A 20,902-nucleotide genomic window follows, 5' to 3' on the forward strand; every position below is an offset into this window, starting at 1 on the left:
TTGGTTTCTAGTGCCAGGACACACCAAATAGCAGTGAAATTGACATTGAGCCTCAGTTTCCTCAATATCAAAAGAGGGATTGAGGGACTTCCCTGGTGGCGCAGTGGTTAGGAATCCGTCATCCCTGGTCCGGGAAGATCCCACATGCTGCGGAGCAACTAAGCCCGTGCACCACAACTGAGCCTGCACTCTGGAGCCCACAAGCCACAACTACTGAGCCCGCATGCTGCAACTACTGAAGCCCGCGCGCCTGGAGCCCGTGCTCCACAACAAGAGAAGCCACCGCAATGAGAAGCCCGCGCACCGCAACAAAGAGTAGCCCCCGCTCGCCGCAACTAGAGAAAGCCCACGCGCAGCAACGAAGACCCAATGCAGATGAAAAAAAAAAAGAGGGGTTGAATTCTAAGGCATCTAGGACCTAGCAGTTGTTCTTTTCCTAGTAGTTAACTGCATAGAAACTGTCTGACAAATTAAAATCTATAATCTTAAAATTCTTTGGGTTATTGCTTCTTTTGAAACTTTCATTTCCAAGATGCACATTTCCAGTTTAAAAAAAGAAAGTGAGAGTAAGTCTTCAAGCCTCTATATAGGAATCATCTTCTTTCACATCTTTCACCCTGTTGTTGACATTTGCAATAAGAAGTAAAATATCATCTAAAACCTTAAAGGAAAAGTTATTGAACGATTATGTTGAATTATGCTAATTAACATTTTTAAGTATTATATATACCAGAAATGTAATAAGAAGTTTAAAATAGTATATTTGTAGATCTATTTTTAAAAATAGTATCATTTAAAGTTAGTTGACAGATGAAGTATACATTGGTACATCTGGTTTTGGATACTGATCAAAAATTGTAAGTCTAGCTTTACACAGAAAATGCCAGAAACACTCCATGATGGCACTGGTTTGTTCACTATTTAAAACATAAAAGCCAAAAAAGAAAAACCTCAAACCTTTAGTGTAATTTAATTTTCTTCTTAAAACACAAATGCCAAATACAACTTGCCAATATAAAACGATTTTTCTTTTTTTCTTCTGCATTGTAAAAGTCAGTGGTAGTCACCTCATTTACTATGAGCAGTCCTGAGAAAACCCAGAATATCATGGAAGGATAAAGGCAAGAACAGATTTCAGAAATCCAAGTGTTATAAATGAAGCTTTGAGAATGGAAATCACAAAGCTGTGACATTTATGCACATGCGTGTGCAAATTATCTCCAGTTGTTTTTTTTCAGCTGTGAATCCCATTAAAGCCTGCCACCATAATTGTGATCTGGTTTCAAATTCAACATCAGGGAACTAACTCAGGGCGACTATGGGCTCCAAGCCATGCCTGCTGCGAAGGGGATCATATTCAAAATATTCTTAGTCTGTTTTTCGAGGGAGGCAGCAGTGTTTCTATTAATCTATATTAAATACCTATAACTGCTTAGAAGCAGATACAAAGCTCTGCAAGATTTTGGTTGCAGAGAAAACTATAACAAAGATAGGAAAGTGGGGAAAATCTAAATGACCATTAATAGGGGTTGGGCTAAATTATGGTACATCCATATATAGGCCAGATGGCAGCAGGGGTCATTCTGCCATTTAGGAGATTAAAAAATTGGATCAAAATCCCTTCCCTTGGGGAAAGAGAAGCCCGGCATCCACCCCAAATTCTCCCAGGGTTCCTGGGAGTCCGCGGCTCCTCCTGTTCCCTCTGCCTCCAGATTCCAGCCCCCAGGGAACACTGGTTCTCTCCCCTGTCTTCCTTTTTATCACTCTTATAACTCGTCCCTTCTCTGGTCACTGTGTGCCACATACCACATAGCCCTTTTGCTTTGATGTATGCAAACAATGCTCACATGATCTCTTATGCTCTTATGTGTCGTAGACTGTAATAGCTATTTGGGGACATCAGAAAGGGAAGGCCATGGTGGGAGAAAGACAGAGAGAGAGATTACTGCAACATAATCAACATAGCAACTAACTCACAACTAATACTAAGCTTCCGGTCCTTAGAAGACCTTCATCATTCCCCCAACTCCACCATCAGAAACAGGAATTGCCCTTCGGCCTCACCATCCCATCCTGTTGAGGCTTGGCTCTCTCCAAAATCTTTTTTTGTTATTGTTATTATTTTTATTGGGGGATTTTATTTTAGTATTGTTCTTCTTGTATCTTTTTTCCAGCTTTATTGAAGTATAATTGACATATAACACTGTGTAAGTTTAAGTATATCCTGTTGATTTGATACACATATATTGCAAAATGATTACCACCATAAGGCTAGTTAACACCTCCATCTCATTAGATAATTACCATTTCTTTTTTGTGGTGAGAACATTTAAGATCTATTCTCTTAGCAACTTTCAAGTATATAATACAGCATCAGTAACTATAATCACCATGCTGTACATTAGATCCCCAGGATTTATTCACCTTTTAACTGGAAGTTTATACTCTTTGACCACCATCTCTCCATTTCCCCCACCTTCAGCCCCTGATAACCACCATTGTACTCTCTCTTTCAATGACTTCAGTTTTTTTAGATTCCATATATAAGTAATATCACATAGTATTTGTCTTTCTCTGTCTAACTTGTTTCACTTAGCATCACGCCCTCAAGGTCCATCCATGTTGTCACAAATTACAGAATTTCTTTATTTCTCATGACTGAATAATATTCCAGTGTGTGTGTGTGTGTGTGTGTGAGTGTATATATATCACATCTTCTTTACCCATTCATCTGCTAATGGACACATAGGTTGTTTTCATATCTTAGCTATTGTGAATAATGCTGCAATGAACATGGAAGCACAGATATACTGAGATCCTGTTTTCATTTCTTTTGTATATATACCCAGATGTGGGATTGCTGGATTACACAGTAGTACTGTTTTAAATTTTTTCAGGAACCTCCATACTGTTTTCCACAGTGGTTGCACCAATTTACATTCCACCAACAGTGCACAAGGGTTTCCTTTTCTCCATATCCAAGCCAACACTTATCTTTTGTCTTTTTGATGACAGCCGTACTAACAGGTGTGAGGTGATATCTCATTGTGGTTTTGATTTGCATTTCCCTGATGATTAGTGATACTGAGCACCTTTTCACGTACCTGTTGACCATCTGTATGTCTTCTTTGGAAAAATGTCTATTCAGTTTCTCTGCCCATTTTTTAATCAAATTGCTTTTTTTTAAATTGAGTTGTATAAGTTCTTTATATACTTTAGATCAGGGGTCCCCAACTCCCAGGCTGTGGACTGGTACCGGTCTGTGGCCTGTTAGGAACCCAGCTGCCAGCAGGAGGTGAGCGGTGGGTGAGCGAGCAAAGCTTCATCTGCCGCTCCCCACCGCTCCCCATTGCTCCCCACCACTCCCCACCTCTCTCCACCACTCCCCACCTCTCCCCACCACTCCCCATCTCTCCCCATCGCTCGCGTCACCACCTAAACCATCCCCCACCACACCCCCACACCCCCTAGTGTGTGGAAAAATTGTCTTCCACAAAACTGGTCCCTGGTGCCAAAAAGGTTGGGGACCGCTGCTTTAGATATTAACCCCTTATCAGATATACACCTTGCAAATATTTTCTCCCATTCCACAGGTTGTCTTTTCATTTTGCTAATGGTTTCCCTTGCTGTGCGGAAGTCTTTTAGTTTGATGTAGTTCCACTTGCTTATTTTTGCTTCTGTTGCTCCAAATCTTGTGTCTTTCTTATGGTAGGCAGATCACACATCTTTGAGTCACTTCCAACCCATCCTGGCCATGCTCTCTTTTCATTACCAAAATGGCTCATCAAAACTTAACAAAGATGATGCTGTCATCTGACAGCACTTCTGCCAGTCATGAAACTAGCCTTTCCTTTCGTCCTGGTGCACAAAACTGTGCAGTCACTCAAAAGGATGCATCTCTACTACAATAAAAAATGTCTAAAATATATCTATATCTATACTTACGTGTGTGCATATATTTTCGATTATATAGATACAGATCGAAAGGGAGGCTGAGTTAAAAAAAGATATGCGTAGAAATGAATATATAAATTGATTACATATAGAAACATTTGTTTGTATAATAAAAGAATAAAATCTATAAGGATATATACCAATCTATTAATGTTGGTTTCTCTCTAGGAGGTGGGATTAAACGGGAATTTTTAATTTTAACTCTTTGTACTATTTTTTTTATATTCAGCATAAATGCCTCTATAATCAGAAAATGTATTTATTTGGGGAGAAAACAAAGTTGATGCCAAAAAATATGGGCTCAAATCACAGCTAAAAGGATTTAACTTACACACCACAAAGTTAACCAGTACTAAAGACTATTCAGCAATCATGAAATATTTCCCCAAACTATCACCAATAATAATTCCCTGGTAATGGACATTGTCATCCTCCGTCTCCCTGTGGCAGGGGACAGTGAGGTATGCCACCAGAAAGATACAGATATCCAATATCTCAGCCTCAGGCATCTAGAACAGGGACAGAATCTTCCTCCTGGAGTCCACATAGGAAATTCACAGGATTGTCTGCCTGGGACCTCTGGCACCCCTTTATTGACCACTTGGGACAGAACAGAGGATAAGGAGTGACCCATCCTGGACTCCCATGGAGAGGAGGGGCTACACTCCCCAAAGGAAGGAGGTCCTCTTTCCAGCAAAAGACCGGGAGGGATGGGAGTGGAGGAAAGCACCAGCTGTCCACTGCAGACGGCCAGCGAATGCGTTATCCTGTCAACAAATGCATGTCCAATTAAAGGACAATTCAGTTTTCTCACGCTACCAAGTAAATGTTAATAGTGACAACTATTGCAGCTGAAAAATAGATTCTCTTCTCCTGGGGCGTTAATATGCAAAGACAGCATCCAATAGAGGCTGTTCTTGAGTTAATTTCGTTAGGTGGAGGCAGTAGGGACATAAGATTTGGCTTAAAAAGAATCAAGGCTGCTGAAATAGTTTTGACATTTTCCTTCAGAACTGATAAATAAAATTTAAGAGATTCTAAAAAAAAAACCAAAAAACAAAAAACTATCACCAATAAATGTCCCCAAAATTTGTGTTCATAAAAACCAAAGAGGAGAACTGTGAGCTGAGAGCCAATGAATATTATCTTATGAACAAAGACTCTGAGGGGAAAGAGGCTCAGGAGGGATGGGAAGAGAGGGATGGTATCTAAGACTGAAATCCTGACTGAACAAGAGAAATCTGCCCTGATGAGGAAGGAGAAGAAGAACAAAGAAATAAACTCATATGACTGCATAGAGGGTTTCCAGATGGGATTTGACTAAAAAACTAAAAATAAAAAAGGGGGGCACATCCCCACGAATGAATACAGAAAGGTAACATCCACTCATTCGTTCATGAAGCACCCACTCTGTAGCAGGCACGGTTCTGGGTGCCAGGGTCTGGCCAGGAACAAGACAGGCAAGGGCCCTGCTCTCTTGTTTCTCAGGCAGGTGGGGAGATGGTAAACAAGGAAGCATATGAACCAACAAGATAATTCCAGATAGTGGTAAGTGCTACAAAGACATTAAAACTGGATGGAGTGTCAGTGACTGGTGCGGGGGTACTTTCCACTGGGATGCCAGAGGATGAGGTTGAACTGAGTTCATAATGATCTAAGGAACCAACCACATGAAGAGCTGGGAGCAGAGCCTTCCAGGCAGAGGCAACAACAAATACAAAGACCCCATGTGGCAAAGGAGGTTGTCATATTTTAGTAAAGTGACCACCAGGGTGGCTGGGGTCCAGAGAGCACTGGAAAGAGTGTGAAAAATGAGATCCATGTGGAAATCCCAGCAAAGATCCAGGATTTTAGTCTAAGTACATGGGGAAGTCACTAGAGAGGTTTTGAGCAGGGGAGTGGCATGAATTGATAGGTTTTGTAGACATGCCCTGGATGTTTGCTTGGTGGAAAGAAGAAGCAAGAAAGGAAACAGGGAGAAAAGTTAGGAAGTACTGCAGCATTCCAGATGACAGATGGTGGAGCTGTGGGCTCGGGATTAGCCATGGAATCAGAGAAGTGACAGATTTGGAATGGGTCTTGAATAATTTGGATAAGAGTGTGAAGGAAAGAGAGAAATCTAGGAGAAAGATGACTCCTAGATTTTGGCTGTAGCAACTGTCATTGTCACGTAAGAGCTGTAGAAGACTGGGAAAGCCATGGGTTGGTGGGGAGTAAATTCAAGGGTTCTATTTTAACCATGTTGAGTTTGAGATGTCTATTTAACAGCTAAGTAGAAATGCCAAGTTTGGAGCTGGGTAGACAAGTCTGGAACTCATCGGTGAGTCTAAGCAATAAATTAACTTTGGGAGTCAACATCAAATAGGTGGTATTTAATGCTATGACAAGTTCATCTGGAAAGAGTGTCTAGAAGAGAAATATAGAAGGCTGAGTCTCAAGGGACATAAAACTCAGAATTAAGAAGAAGAAGAACAGGGCTTCCCTGGTGGCGCAGTGGTTGAGAATCTGCCTGCCAATGCAGAGGACATGGGTTCGAGCCCTGGTCTGGGAAGATCCCACATGCCGCGGAGCAACTGGGCCCATGAGCCACAATTACTGAGCCTGCACGTCTGCAGCCTGTGCTCCGCAACAAGAGAGGCCACGATAGTGAGAGGCCCGCGCACCGCGATGAAGATTGGCCCCCACTTGCCGCAACTAGAGAAAGCTCTCTCACAGAAACGAAGACCCAACACAGCCAAAAATAAATAAATAAAAAATAAAAATAAAAAAAAAAAGAAGAAGAAGAAGAACAAAGGAGACTGGGTAGAAACCACTATTGTCGTCAAAGGGAAAACAGGAGGGTGTGGTTTTCCAAAAGCCAAGAGAAGAGAGTGTTTTAAAACAGAAGAAACACTCCCCTGTCAACTATGCCAAAAGCTACTGAGAAACTGGATAAGAGAAATGCAGAGAACGGATCACCAGATTTCACAAGCTGGAGGTGGCGGGTGACATGATAAGAGCCATCAGTGGAATATGGTCAGGACAGAAGTCCAATTGGTAAACCTAAGGAGAAAATGGGTGAGTGGAAGCAAAGGTAGCCACCATGGCAACTCTTGAAGAATGGAGCAGAAAGTTGGGCCAGTAACTGGAGGAAGCTGGAATGGGAAACGAGGTTAGGGGAGGGTTTGTTTGTAAGATGAGAGGTACCAGGATATACATTTTAGAAGACCAAGCAGAAGCAGATCAGGAATTTCACTTCTATGTTATTTTTTATATCATTCCTTAGGAACCAAGCAGGTCAGCATCAGTAGGACAGGAAATCAGAACCTGACTGACTTTTTCTTCCATCAGAGGCCAATAAACAAACTATTAAAACCTGTCTGGGAGCAGAGGGGAAAGTGATCGGAAGACATCAACATGGGCTCATCAGGAACAAGCCACTTCATATGATAATTATGGATCAAGACACTGCTTGGGGACTTCCCTGGTGCTGCAGTGGATAGGACTCCACACTCCCAATGCAGGGGGCCCAGGTTCGATCCCTGGTCAGGGAACTGGATCCCACATGCCGCAACTAAGAGCCTACATGCCGCAACTAAGAACCAGTGCAGCCAAATAAATAAATAAATATTTCAAAAAAAAAAAAAGACACTGTTTGATTTTTCACAAGACTACTGCGATAGCCTCCTAACTGGCTTCCCTCCTCTGTCTCTCATCCCTCTACTCCATCCTCCACTCCAAAATCTAAAAACAAATCCAGTTATTTCACTTCCCTGATTAATGCCTCTCATGACTGACACTTACAGCACAACCTTCTTAAGAAGAACACCCAACACCCTTAGCAAGGCAGACCAAGCCCTGTAAAATCTGACCCCAGCCTTTCCTTCCCGTCTCATCTCTGACCATGCAATTTGCAAAACATTAATCGCAGCAGCTCCAGCCACAGTGGACATCTCTGCACTTGTCCCGCTCTGGCTTGGCACATGCTATATCCTCTACTTAGGACATCCATTCAATCTGCACCCAACTGAGGGGAGTTTGGGGGAAAATGGATACATGTATATGTATGGCTGAGTCCCTTTGCAGTGTGCCTGAAACTATCACAACATTGTTAACCGGCTATATTCCAATATAAAATAAGAAGTTTAAAAAAAAATCTGCACCCAACTCATCACCCTGGGAAATTCCTAGGGGGTCTTTAAAACCCACTCAAATGTCTCATGGAAAATGCATTACATTCCGGAGGATCCTTCCAGAAGACAGATCTATGACAAACAACTAGACATTACAGGAAACAACTTCATCTCAGCATATGAGGTTTAGGAACAACTCAGTTGTCTGAAATTAAAGGGGACGTTGTCAGGTAGTATCTTCCTCACAGTGGGGCATGTGGACACAGGAAGATGATGTCTTGCCAGGTGAAACCTCCATCCACGTCTACTGTTCAATAGAACCCATTTAATTATTTGATGGCTATCATTGTGAGGAGGAGCCAAAAATCTGCCTCTAGAAATTTCTCTTGTTCCTGGTTCTACCCTCTGGAGCAATTCAGAATTTGTCTATTTCTTTTTATACACAGCAGCTTTTCACAACTGCAGACGCTTATTACACTAGGCCTCCTCCCAGTCACTCAAATTTGCTCTTTCATAACTTACAGATGTTTGCTGACTCCTGGCAGTGCCACATTCAGAATCTATATTTGGCATATAAAGCATCTAAAGCATCATGCTACTTCTTAAGGGGACAATCGTAGCTTGATTTTGTACCCTAGCCCCCAACCAAGTACATGGTACACTGGTCACATTCCAAAAAAAGAATTAATGTAAAATCTGCAACATTTCATGTTCATTGTAGCTCTGTTTACAATAGCCAGGACATGGAAGCAACCTAAGTGTCCACTGACAGATGAATGGATAAAGAAGATGTGGCACATATATACAATGGAATATTACTCAGCCATAAAAAGGAACAAAACTGAGTTATTGGTAGTGAGGTGGATGGACCTAGAGCCTGTCATATAGAGTGAAGGAAGTCAGAAAGAGAAAAACAAATACCGTACGCTAACACATATATATGGAATCTAAAAAAAAAAAATGGTTCTGAAGAACCTAGGGGCAGGACAGGAATAAAGACGCAGACATAGAGAATGGACTTGAGGACACAGGGAGGGGGAAGGGTAAGCTGGGACGAAGTGAGAGAGTGGCATGGACATATATACACTACCAAATGTAAAATAGATAGCTAGTGGGAAGCAGCTGCATAGCACAGGGAGATCAGCTCTGTGTTTTGTGTCCACCTAGAGGGGTGGGATAGGGAGGGTGGGAGGGAGACGCAAGAGGGAGGAGATACGGGGATATATGTGTATGTATAGCTGATTCACTTTGTTATAAAGCAGAAACTAACACACCATTGTGAAGCAATTATATTCTAATAAAGATGTTAAAAAAAAAAAAAAACCTGCAACATTTCAAATACCTACATCACTTGACCACAGGAAAGGAAGACTTCTGATGTCCTGCTGGAACTGAAGCAGCCAGAAAAGGGCTCCTGCACGACGGGCTGCCCTGAAGCCACATGTAAGTTTTCTGGTATGTCCTGCATCAGGCTCCTCCCCCGAGCCCCAACCCCAATCCAGCCTCTTCTGAGGCTTTCTCTGAGCCAGGCCAGCTCTCCAGTTGCTGGCTCTGGTTGTTGGTTCAGGATCACAGGCAGCAGTAAGTGGGGTGGACCTCTAAGCATCCAGAAGAGAGAAAAATATTCAAACAAGAGAAAAAGCAGAAACAAGAGATTTATCTCTTTAACCATATCCCAGATTAGTGGCCCACAGAGCACTTATCCACTGCAATATGCATCTAGAATTAAAAATAGGTTCTTGAATTCCCTGGCGGTCCAGTGGTTAGGACTCCATGCTTTCACTGCCGAGGCCGCAGGTTTGAGCCCTGGTCAGGGAGCAAAGATCCCGCAAGCCACATGGCGTGGCCAAAAAAAAAAAAAAAGGAAAAAACAGGTCCTATCAAACCCGCACCCGCTGATGTAGTGCGGAGTCTTAACCACTGGACCACCAAGGAAGTCCCCAGGTCCCAGTTTTTAATGTGGTTTTTTCAGAGTAACTTTGAGCAAAATTCTGTCATTAACAAGCAGAAGGCAGCAAAGAAAAGGGGGAAACTTGACGTCACTCTGTGATAAGTGTTCAAATTATTTCCAGAAATCCTTGCTAGGTAACTAGTCGAGACCTGCCTAGTAAAAGGAGGATGCAAGCTACATATGTAATTTTAAATTTTCTTGTAGGCACATTCAGAAAGGTGAAATTAATTTTAGTATTATATTTGATTTAACCCAATATATAGAAAATATTATAATTTCAACATGTAACCAATATAGAAAATTACTAAGATATTTTTACATTCCTTTTTTCAAACCAAGTCTTTGAAATCCACTGTTTTGACATAGTACATCTCAATTCAGACCAGCCACACTGCAAGTGCTCAATAGCCATAGATGACTACTGATTATTGTACTGGACAGTGGAGGTCTCGGCTATAAATAAATCCTTTTAAGATACAAGTCAACTTTAGCTTCAAGATACTTGTAAAGTCTATTCTTAGGAACAGATTTATATTATAAAAATAATTATCAAATGCAAAGCATTTGGTGAAAAATGTAAAGCTATAGAAAGTGATATGCATTGAAAATAAAGACTTCTAAAAAGTTATCTAAGCACTTATCACAAGGTGGATGCTTCTGAAACCCTCAGACTCCTTTTTGAAAGTCAAAAATAAATTACATAATCGGTCCTGTGTCATGGACCCAAACCTTCCAACAAATACTTTGGAGTTCATGCAGTCCGGGACATTCTTTTTATAGATGAAAAAGAATCCCTGCCAATCTCTGCACCCAGCAAGTGACTTCTGTCTAGTGTGACAGACAGTCAAGTGCTGATGGGCTGACATGGATACACTGCTCTGTGCAACCATCACTGAGTCATAGCCGCCGAGTGGGCCCCCAAATGAAACATTACATAACAACCAGAATGGATTAAAGATGCCCAGTGGCAATTTTAACATCGATTAAAAAATCCTCCAAAATATACGCCACAAAGCCTTCTCAGAACCACTCCCTGAGTAGCAAGGAAAGACTATTGTCTGATATTTAGAAATGAAGACCCAATACAGAAAGGGCGGTAGATAAGAAGAGCTGCAAAATAATACTATGAGCTTCAGGATAATCACCCTCAGGAACAAAATGCTCCAGCTCAATGTTATAATTTCGATCTTCGCTCCAGCAAAGAAAGAAAGTAACCAGCCGGCAAATGTAACAGCCAAGCAAGAGACGCCACTGAAGCCAGCCTCTACTGAAAATCCTTAAATAAGTGGTGCATATTTTAAGTCATTAACTTAAAATTCCAAGCAGATGGGGAATTATTAAGATCAATGAGTAATGGGTAAAATGCAACTGAAACAAAGCTACGATCAAAAACAAATTTTTTAAAAATTGTTAATTAAATCATAAAACTCAGCCAAAGCAACTTGGGCTTTTAATATAGGGGACTTGAGCATTAATCCTGCTAATCAGAGGAAAACAACTTCAGACCACCTTTTCGATTGATATGCAACACAACGAATCCAGAGAGTCTGGGCGAGGTCGCTGTCCATAATTCACTGAGAAAGACAGTGTGCTTACAGGGCCTCATGAGAGAATACACTGGTTCTTTACCGAAAATTCAAAAGGAAACCTTTATTGATCTTAAATTAAGTCTATAAATAGTTAAGTACTCTTAAAATTAGCAGTATGGGAGCCCACAGGGTTCAGTCTCAGATATAGATCATCCTCAAGAAATGAAGTTTCGTTGTCAAAAATCATGGAAAAGGAAACCCATTCTTTCAAAGGACATTGACATTCTCTCAAACACATCTTCCTCAGTAACATTTAGTAAAGTCCTCTTCTAGAAGAAGACTTCTTTCTAGAAGTCTACTTCCCATGCAGTTACTCCAGCTCCTCCATCCCCCAACCCAAGCTCCTTGGCCACACTTTTCCCTCCTCCTCATCCCTAAGGGTTTAGTACTTTATTATGTCCCAGCAAGAGATAACACTTCCTCCTTGGGAGAAGGAGGAATGAAGCTAGCAAGATTCTAACAAGTCCAAGATGCTCTTAGGGAGGGTGCAGAAGGGGAAGCCTGTGAGCACTGTTGCATTAATGACACCAATCCCATCACAGCTATGAAACCCCTGCGCTGTGCCCAGACTGGACACCAGATCCGGAAGATCAGATCTGACTAAAGTCAGGGACGGTGTTTGAAAAGCCAGGACAGGTTATAGGTACGATAAGTCAGCTGAAGAGGAATGGGCACTTATAGCAAAACTAGTTCCACACACCCAATTTCTGCCTTACCCTGGGTCCCACGTACTGCCCACTGAACACCAGCCTACACTTCTCCTCCACTTATTACCAGCTCAATAATCCTTGCCATTCTCCATTCAAAATCCATTCTTTCCTTTTATTGGCATAAGACAGCAACATACAATGTCAGAAGCCTCAGCCCAACACTTCTGTTGCCTGCAACTCATTGCTGGAAAGTCTCTTAAAGGAAGCAGAGCTTTTTACTTTGTAGATTAAAAAAAGGATTAAAATGTAAATACTCTTCTAAGTGATCTACAGTAATACTCAAGGAAGTGGCAAATCTGATGTTTTTCTTAGAAGAGACAAAGCTGAAGAACTGGAGAAGGAAAGAATCTTGAGATAATTTTCTAAGACTTTACACTTTTTCTAGGGCTGAGTCCAGGAGGAACTCTTGATTTCTTTGCCATGTGATGGGGTAAAGACCTAGTCAGGGTCACCCATGCATCCATATGTTTTCCAGAGTGGATCTTTTCATTTCCTGCCACAGACCCTAACTCAAAACTAAACTTCAACCCACAACCTTATGCCACTGTGTTCACATGCTTGCTGAGGGATGTTCTTGTAAGTTATGAGAAAATGTAATCTATGGTCCAATAAACTTGGGGATTTAATGAACTAATGTACAATTCAAGAGTGCAATAGGAAGTACAGTGTTTCCCTAATACAGCAGTTCTCAGAGTGTGGTCTGTACAACTCAGTGAACCAATATTTTCCAAATAATCAATGCATGATGTTATAGAATCTTTCATGCTTAAAAGATTCATTAAAGCACAAGACAGACTAATGGATTTTAATATAACAAAGTGCAAAAAGTGCTTTGATACGGTTTCAGATTTCATATTGCAACAAACCTTTAAGAAACTACCACTTGTCGAGTTTTGGTATAGTATTAAAGAAAAATATCCACAATTTTCTAAAAAGGTTATAAAATATTTCTCCTTTTTCCTACTACAAATCTGTGTGATGCCAAATTTTCTTCATATGCTCAACCAAAACAACATATCACAAAAGAATGAGTGGAGAAGCAGCTGAGAATTAATAGTTGACTATTGATCCAGACATGAAAGAGATTTGCAAAAAACCAAACAAACAAAAAATAAAACTATGTCACTCTTATCACTAAATTTTTGGGAAAATACAATTATTTTTCACAAAAAAATATTATTCAGACTAACATATATGGGGCTTGTTTTGTTTTCCAATAAATTAAAACCTTTATAATTTTTCAGTTTTAATTTCTAATATAAAAGTATTAATAGATAAAACCCACATTAAACTCTTTAGGATACTCAATAATTTTTTAGAGTGAAAAGGGTCTTCAGATCAAAAAGTTTGAGATGCTGCCCTAATATATTCTGATCATGGAAGCCTTTCTGTGTGGAACACCTTGAGCATATTCTATGGAACATACAATGGGAAACAGAATCTCATGTTGTGCTTATAAAACTATTCCTTTCGTGTCTCTTCTCCCTAGACCTTCTTCAATACGTTAATTTATATACTGCTCAAAGGGTTTCCTCTCACACAGTAGTTTTGCGCTTATGACCCTGGCAGTAAATGCATATATCTTTTCTGGCAAATACAGGTGGATACTGACCTCATTTATTTAGAAGAGGCCATAATCCACAGAATTATTTCACTGAGCAAATGCTACAAATAGGAGAAATGATGACATAGGTTAACATGCTCCTACAGCAGATAATTTTCTGCTATGAGATACTGTGCCAGGATGTCCCAAGAACATGAAGGATATCATGTCAGCTAGAATCGGGGCCAATTTGGTTTACCATTCAGTTTCCGACAACAGGAGAATCACTGATTGAGATGCTTATGTTACAAATTACTCTTTTATAAAACCAGCGGGATGACAGTAATTTATTACTCTGAGTACTGGCAATTTGTTTGTAAAAATTGTAAGCAAGCCAAAAATAACTTAAGAACAGATTCATATTTCTACCATGGCTTTTTAGAACACAGAGTAAGGCCAATTCTTTACTTTCAGCACGACTCGAAGCCCCAGTTCCAGAATTTAGTTATAAATCTCTCCTCCTGTCAGGTAGCTGAATAACTGGCTAGAAGCCTGTTCTCAGATGGCTATAAAAGATTTTGGGAAGGAGTCAAAAGTGTAAAGTGTTGAACAACTATTCCATGCAAAAACTCCCCCCAAGGAAACTCAGTCCTTATATAGAGCTGGCACGGAGTACAGGCTGTTCAGTCCTCTAATTTTCATTCTGGAATTTGTCCAAATAAGAGCAACCATTAAATTTACTTATGCAGTTTTTTAAGTGTCTAGTTTATAAAAATGTTGCTCAAGGATGACCAGGATCTCATCCTGAGAGCTTAAGACGCTCATCTCGGTCTCTTTTTCTTTTTACTTGAGACTAGAAGTGAAATTAGCAGGTAATCTGCTTCTGGTAAAACTTTCTTTAGTGAAAAATTTTTATAGCCACAAATGCTTACTAGCTTTAGGTTCCATTCTAGTTCATTTAGTCCTCCCAGCAACTCTATGAGATAGAGACTATACTTATCCCCATTTTACAGATAAGGAAACAGGCTCAGTGTTGCCTGAGGCCACCTAGTTTACAGGTGGCAGATAGGACTGGAATCCCGGAAGTTAGTCCCTCTGAACCAGGACGCTGTCCCACCTGAGATGCATGAACAATAACATCGAATGCTTTTTATTAAGAAGATATCCTATTCTGTGCATAAAATAGTGGTTTTTAGCTCCAGATGAGCCATTATTTCAAAAAGCCTTCCTTACACTCCAGTGTGTTAAGCCCCAGTCTCTGTCTTCCCGTCACGCCCTGTCCACAGACCACGTGGTATTTACCTGCTGCCGCTTCTGTCTCCCTTCTAGCCTGTACTACATCTTCCCACCCAGTACCTGTAGCAACAATCTGAATGAGTGAAAGAACCAAGGAAAGAACAAACAAAAGTGAGTCTCCACAAATCCACTTAGTCACCAAGAACATTAATTTCCAAATGAGGTTCGTGCATCATGGAGGGTATGCAAAAAAAAACCCAGTGGGGTGCAGGGAGAAAACATCAGCATTTCTCTTTCTATTTACTGACATTTACCACAAGGATTGGCATTAGCATCCTCAGAGTCTGCTCCAGTGCGTGGGGCAGACAGCCACACAGGCCGGCGAGGCACTCAAGCCCTAGCATGGGCATTCCTCAGCTTGTGGGGTTAGCAGCAAGGCCCTCGCCTGCTTGCTTGCTTTCTGTAGCCAGTTTACATGGGCCGAATTGAGAAAGTGACTGTCGGGATTATATTTTCAACTGTATCTAAAGTAACCCTCACAAAATGGCCAAGTGGCTTTGAATGAGTCCTGCACAGAACTGCAAAAAAAATGCTAGCAACCATACAAGCACAAATAAATGGGAAAATAGTAGAGCTGGCGATATTTTTTTTTACCATTTCTCATATAATATCTTTCTCACCCGTATCATAAGATATAACAAAAAGCTGGTCAGATCAGACATGAAGTTAGCCAAAAAAAAAAAAACAAAACCTGAAAGTATCAAAACTTAGATTCATATCCACTATTTTTTACCAATGGTCTCTGCCTAAGTGAATATGATACCTTGGTAAACTGCCTAATAATACTCTTATACGGCTTATAAATAAATATATTTTTGTTAACAAGATCAAAAATGTGGAGCTCGCTGATCTAGAACTTTGCTACTCAAAGTGCAGTCTTCAAAGGAGCAGCGCCCGCGTCACCTGGAGGCTTGTTAGAAATGCAGACTCTCAAGGTCCACCCCAGACCTACTGGATCAGATTTTGCATTTTAACAAGATCCCCAGGTCATTCATATGCACATTTCTGTTTGAGAAGCACTGCTTTAGAACACACATCTTAAATGATCTGAATCCTAGTAGTTCAGCTCTTATGTGTACGTTTAGAAAGATTTCTCTGTTGAATTTTTGAACTCATAAACTTCTCATTTTAATATCTATTATCAAATGTTCTTCAAGACTATAAAGAACCTATCCCCGTGAACCGAAAATCCAGTGAAAAAATCTATGTATAACTACAGCATTAACTCCTTATTAATTCCAGTATCTTAAAATAAATGTTCTGATCCTGTACAACAAAAACTATCCAGCCACACCTTCATCTTTTTGATCCCCACCTCCACTTACTTTTGTTTGACCATCGGCTTTGAGCACATAGCAGATACTCTGCTGATTGGCTGCATCGTCTTTAATCAGACAAGCAAAATAACTTGGGTCGTGACTGTTATGAATCAGTTTGTGAACTCGCTGAGGCTTACACTCGAAGATGCTGGAACAGATCAGTGGATCCCATTGTTGACTTCTTCCTGGCTCAGGCTCACATCTCAGTCCGGAGGGCGAAACACAAAGGCGGACTTGCTTGGTACCAGACTCCTTTTTGGAGGACTGCCCGCTGAGCCTTCGCACCTCTGCCACGACCCAAGGCAGCATGGGCATGGTGGTCAGAGAATGCACGGGCAAGAAGCCCACCAGCTGGAGGCTATATTCCACCGAGACCTCGCTAGGAAACGGATGTTTCCTTGCTGTGAAGGTTATTGGTTCCATGTTGGGAAAGGTCTGGAAACTCAGCAAAACATTGCCACTGTTTTCTATTTTAGACCAAGCAATCTATTTTACATGCTTCTGATGCAGAATCCTGCAGGAGAAAAACAGAGGCATTAGAATTTAATGAAGTCACAGCATTTCAGAGCTTAAGAGGCTGAAACCCAAATAGAGGAAGAAATAGATATTAGTTCACATAAGCTGCTCTGCCCAGAAAGAGCTTTCTTGAAATTATATTACATATAAAACCTGAAAATGCCATAACTGTCACACTCACTACGGGTTACAAAGATCCCACCGGGGAGACTCCGGTTAAACATAGGCCTCATAGAGCCAACAAAGGCCAGCACCATAGAAAACAATATAGTGCTGCTTGGACAGCTTTAAACCCTGCTGCATTATTTAACATACTTTCAAGGAAATTTTTAAGATGATCAAATTCAGTACTGGTGGCTCCCCCCAAAAAAGTAATCTTGCAAGAAAAAAATATCAGCTCTCTATCATCACAGTCTATTGAACCAGTCCAGTTTTCAACAACTGACCTTATCACTTATGATACCACTGAAGTTTTAAAATGCTCTTCCTGACTTCCCTGGCGGTCCAGTGGTTAAGACTCTGCACTCCCAACGCAGACGGCACGGGTTCCATCCCTGGTCGGGGAACTAAGATCCCACATGCCACCCGGCCGCGGCCAGAAAAAAAAAAAAAGGCTCTCCCTGATGTAGCCCAGAGGCTCTGAATCACCAATTCAAATTCCATTGACATGTACTTGGCAACTATTATGTTCTGAACACCATCATAAATATTTTGTTTCGTTCATGTACTATAAGCACCCCAACACCTTGCATCTCCTCATCAATAGAGGGTGTTTCCTGTACTAGGACCCAAACTCAACAGTGGGTAATTTTTCCTTCTCTATGGGTGATTTTCAGAAACCACATTTGATGTATCTTAACACCCTCCTGCTCCACTGGATGACAAAACCCTTCTGTCCAAAGCTGAGTTGTCTACAGGATCTCAAGCCCTATTCTTTACTCATTTGCTCCCTGGACCTTCATTCTCTCATGTATTCCCTGATCATATATACACATGCTAAGAAGAAATTCTATGAAGACAGAGACTGCATCTTATTCACCCACAGAGCCTGACTCAGAATAGGCTCAATAGATATTTTAAGAGAGTGAATGAAGTCTCTTCCATCCAAAAAAAAAGATATTTTCCCTTGACCTCAAACCTCCCCCAGCCTCAACTCTTCCTTCCCTACACAACTGTCCTCAAGGTAAAGTCTACACTTGCTGTCTCTACTCCCTCCTGCCCATCCACAATCTAGATTGCAGCCAGAAGTAATGAAGAGCCCCCGCAATTGCTCCCATTAGGGTCGCCCACATCCTCTGGTTGTGAAATTCAAAGGGGGACTTTTAGTCCTTAGCTGCCTTGTCCCTTCTGACGAATTTCTCAATGTGGACCACTCCATCCTGCTTGAAACTCTCCTGGGTCTCCTCTTACCTCTCTGGTTGCTTCTTTTCAGTTCCTTAATGGCTTTTCGCCCTTGCTTGACTCCATCCTCTCTCCTCATTCCACCTGCATCCTTTGGACAATTTCACCTAATCTCTTGATGCCAGTGACCACATTCTAATACTCCTTCTGCCACTGATAACAGCTTACTTTCATTAGGTACCAGGCACTTTGCAAGTGTTCTCATTTCATTTTCATAACACCCTTCATCTCTCACCTTGGTCTCAGTTAAAGACTACTATTATTGCCATTTTTACGACCTAGGAAACTGAGGTCCAGAGAGTGTGAGTCGCTTATCACAGGTGATTTGAGTTTGCACCTGATTCTCAACCTGTCCTCCTGAACGCTGCACAAGAATGCATCTACCACATAAACTCTGATGATTCCCATATGTTTGTCTCCTTCCTGAGTTCCAGATCAGGATAGTCTATTAAGTATTTCTATCTGGATATCCTACCCAGATAGCACCTCAGCCTCAATTTAGCTGTTTTAAAACTAATTCAGTCTCACCTCCCTCCTTTCCAGAACTTCTCTTCCTTCCCATAAGCTACATCTCTGCAACAGCATCACGATTTATTTTATTGGCCCAGTCAAAAGCCAAAGAGTCATTGCTGTAGACTGAATGTTTGTGTCCATCCTCCCTCCATTCATATGTTGAAATCCTAAACCCCATTGTGATAGTGTTTGGAGGTGGAGCCTTTGGGAGGTGAACCCATGTGAATAGGATTAGTGCCCTTATAAGAGACCCAGAGAGCTCTCTTTCCCCTTCTACCATGTGAGGACACAGGGAAAAGATAGCAGTCTATGAACCAGGAAGCCAGCCACCACCAGATACTGAATCCACCAGCACCTTGACCTTGGCCTTCCCATCCTCCAGAACAGTGAGAAATAAGTTTCTGTTGTTATAAACTACCCAGTCTGTGATGTTCTGTGACAGCAGCCTGAACGGACTAAGATAGTCATTCAGATCCCTTCTTCACCCTATCACTACTTCTAAACTGACTTCACATCTAAATATATCTTATCTTTTCTCAGCTGGAGAAAAGGTGCCCCCATCTTCAATCCAGCCTTCACATATTTCCTAGAGTAATTCAACTAACCCATAAAATGGATCACATCACTCCTCTGCTAAAATTCCTTAATCACAGCCCCCATAAAATCCAAACTCCTCTACAAGGCATTTAGGATCTCTTCAGAATCTGGTCCTGTCTATATCTCCAACTACATATTCTCCCTTAAAATGCCCTCCTCCATGCACTTTTTGGCTCTGAAGATAGGTAACTAGGCACAGTTCCCCATATGAGATGTGATTTCTCACACCTCTGTGCTGCAGTGCATACTGTTCTCTCTCCCAGGAACACAATGCCTGGCACCAACTGTAGAGGGCCTGAGAGTTTACCCTACTTGCAAGCTAACATGTCAGGCTGCCACAAGTTAGGCTGCCCCAAGTTAGCCTCCTGGTAGAGGACATGAGACTTCCGGGTCAGAGACAAAGCACAATTTATTACTCAGAGCAATAGCAGTAGCCACAGAGGCAGCATTTGTGCTGGTTCCCTGACCCTCAGTCCCCACAGGCCAGGTGACACCTGTATCCACAGTGGGTTACAGGAAAGGCACCTGAGTTTTGGGGGACTGAATATTTTATAGTGGGGAGTAAGCATGTCTGTCCTTCAATTCTGGAGTGTCCTCCAGAGATAGACACTATTTCTATCTTCCATGGCTGTTGCTATTAAAAAAAAAAAAAAAATTGAAAAGGTAGTCCAGAACAAAGCAGTCAGTGCCTCTGCTCACAAAATAGAATAATGATAGACCCAAGAAGACTCTCCCAATGACTCCCACTCTTGTCCTCTAACCTAATCCCAACTCCACCATGTCCTGCTGCACTTTGTACCTATCATCATATTTACTTTTAAAAGTTTGAATAGGTGTCCCTCAACAAGTCTGTAAGCTTCTTAAACTCATAAGGTTTGGGGTCTCTAAAACCAGTATTCAAATTCTAAACCTTTTCTGAACTAGAACTGAAGTCTATTCTTTTTACTCTATGTTTTTGTGTGAGATATATATGCATATATCCTAAGAATTAATTTTTATAATATAATTTGAACATAGTTAAGGGCTTATTTTTTAACTTTAAATGTTCAGAAGTTCAGAAATAAACCCATATTTTATTTAGAGTGCTAAAGTATTTCATGAAAGTGTATTCCCTGTCTCTTTTCCTTTAAAGTACAGCTTCTCTTGATGATGAAAACAGACTTGAAGTTCATATAACCCCATAAATAATGGTCTCTGTCTCTCTCCTTTTTTTTCTCTCACCTACAGGTGAAAGTGGCATTAAATGTCAGGCTCAGCTTCCACTCCTATAACTGAATCTGTTTGAAGTTCTAACTGTTGACAGCTGGTAATCCCAAGACATGTTTAAAGCAGTACTAGAATTATTACGAAGGATAGGCCCAAGATCTATCAGTTAGTGTAGATGAGGCAGTTATTAATATG

The 20,902-nt window shown here is 41.1% G+C and overlaps 1 protein-coding gene across 5 annotated transcripts in view; it reads right to left on the reverse strand.

The window, feature by feature from the left end:
- TBC1D1 (TBC1 domain family member 1) overlaps positions 1-16,974 on the reverse strand; it is a 201,814-nt gene extending 184,840 nt beyond the window's left edge. The window contains exon 1 of one of the 5 annotated variants that reach the window (XM_028165582.2): positions 16,481-16,974. In XM_028165582.2, the coding sequence (XP_028021383.2) occupies positions 16,481-16,897 (417 nt within the window). In that variant the 5' untranslated portion in view covers positions 16,898-16,974. The remainder of the gene's footprint in view (positions 1-16,480) is intronic. The other 4 variants (XM_007178830.3, XM_028165583.2, XM_057546686.1 and 1 more) reach the window with 4 other exon arrangements.
- Positions 16,975-20,902: the final 3,928 nt, after the last annotated feature.

The sequence above is a fragment of the Balaenoptera acutorostrata genome, chromosome 5 (genome assembly GCF_949987535.1).
Source record: "Balaenoptera acutorostrata chromosome 5, mBalAcu1.1, whole genome shotgun sequence".
In the NCBI taxonomy this organism is placed as follows: Eukaryota; Metazoa; Chordata; class Mammalia; order Artiodactyla; family Balaenopteridae; genus Balaenoptera; species Balaenoptera acutorostrata.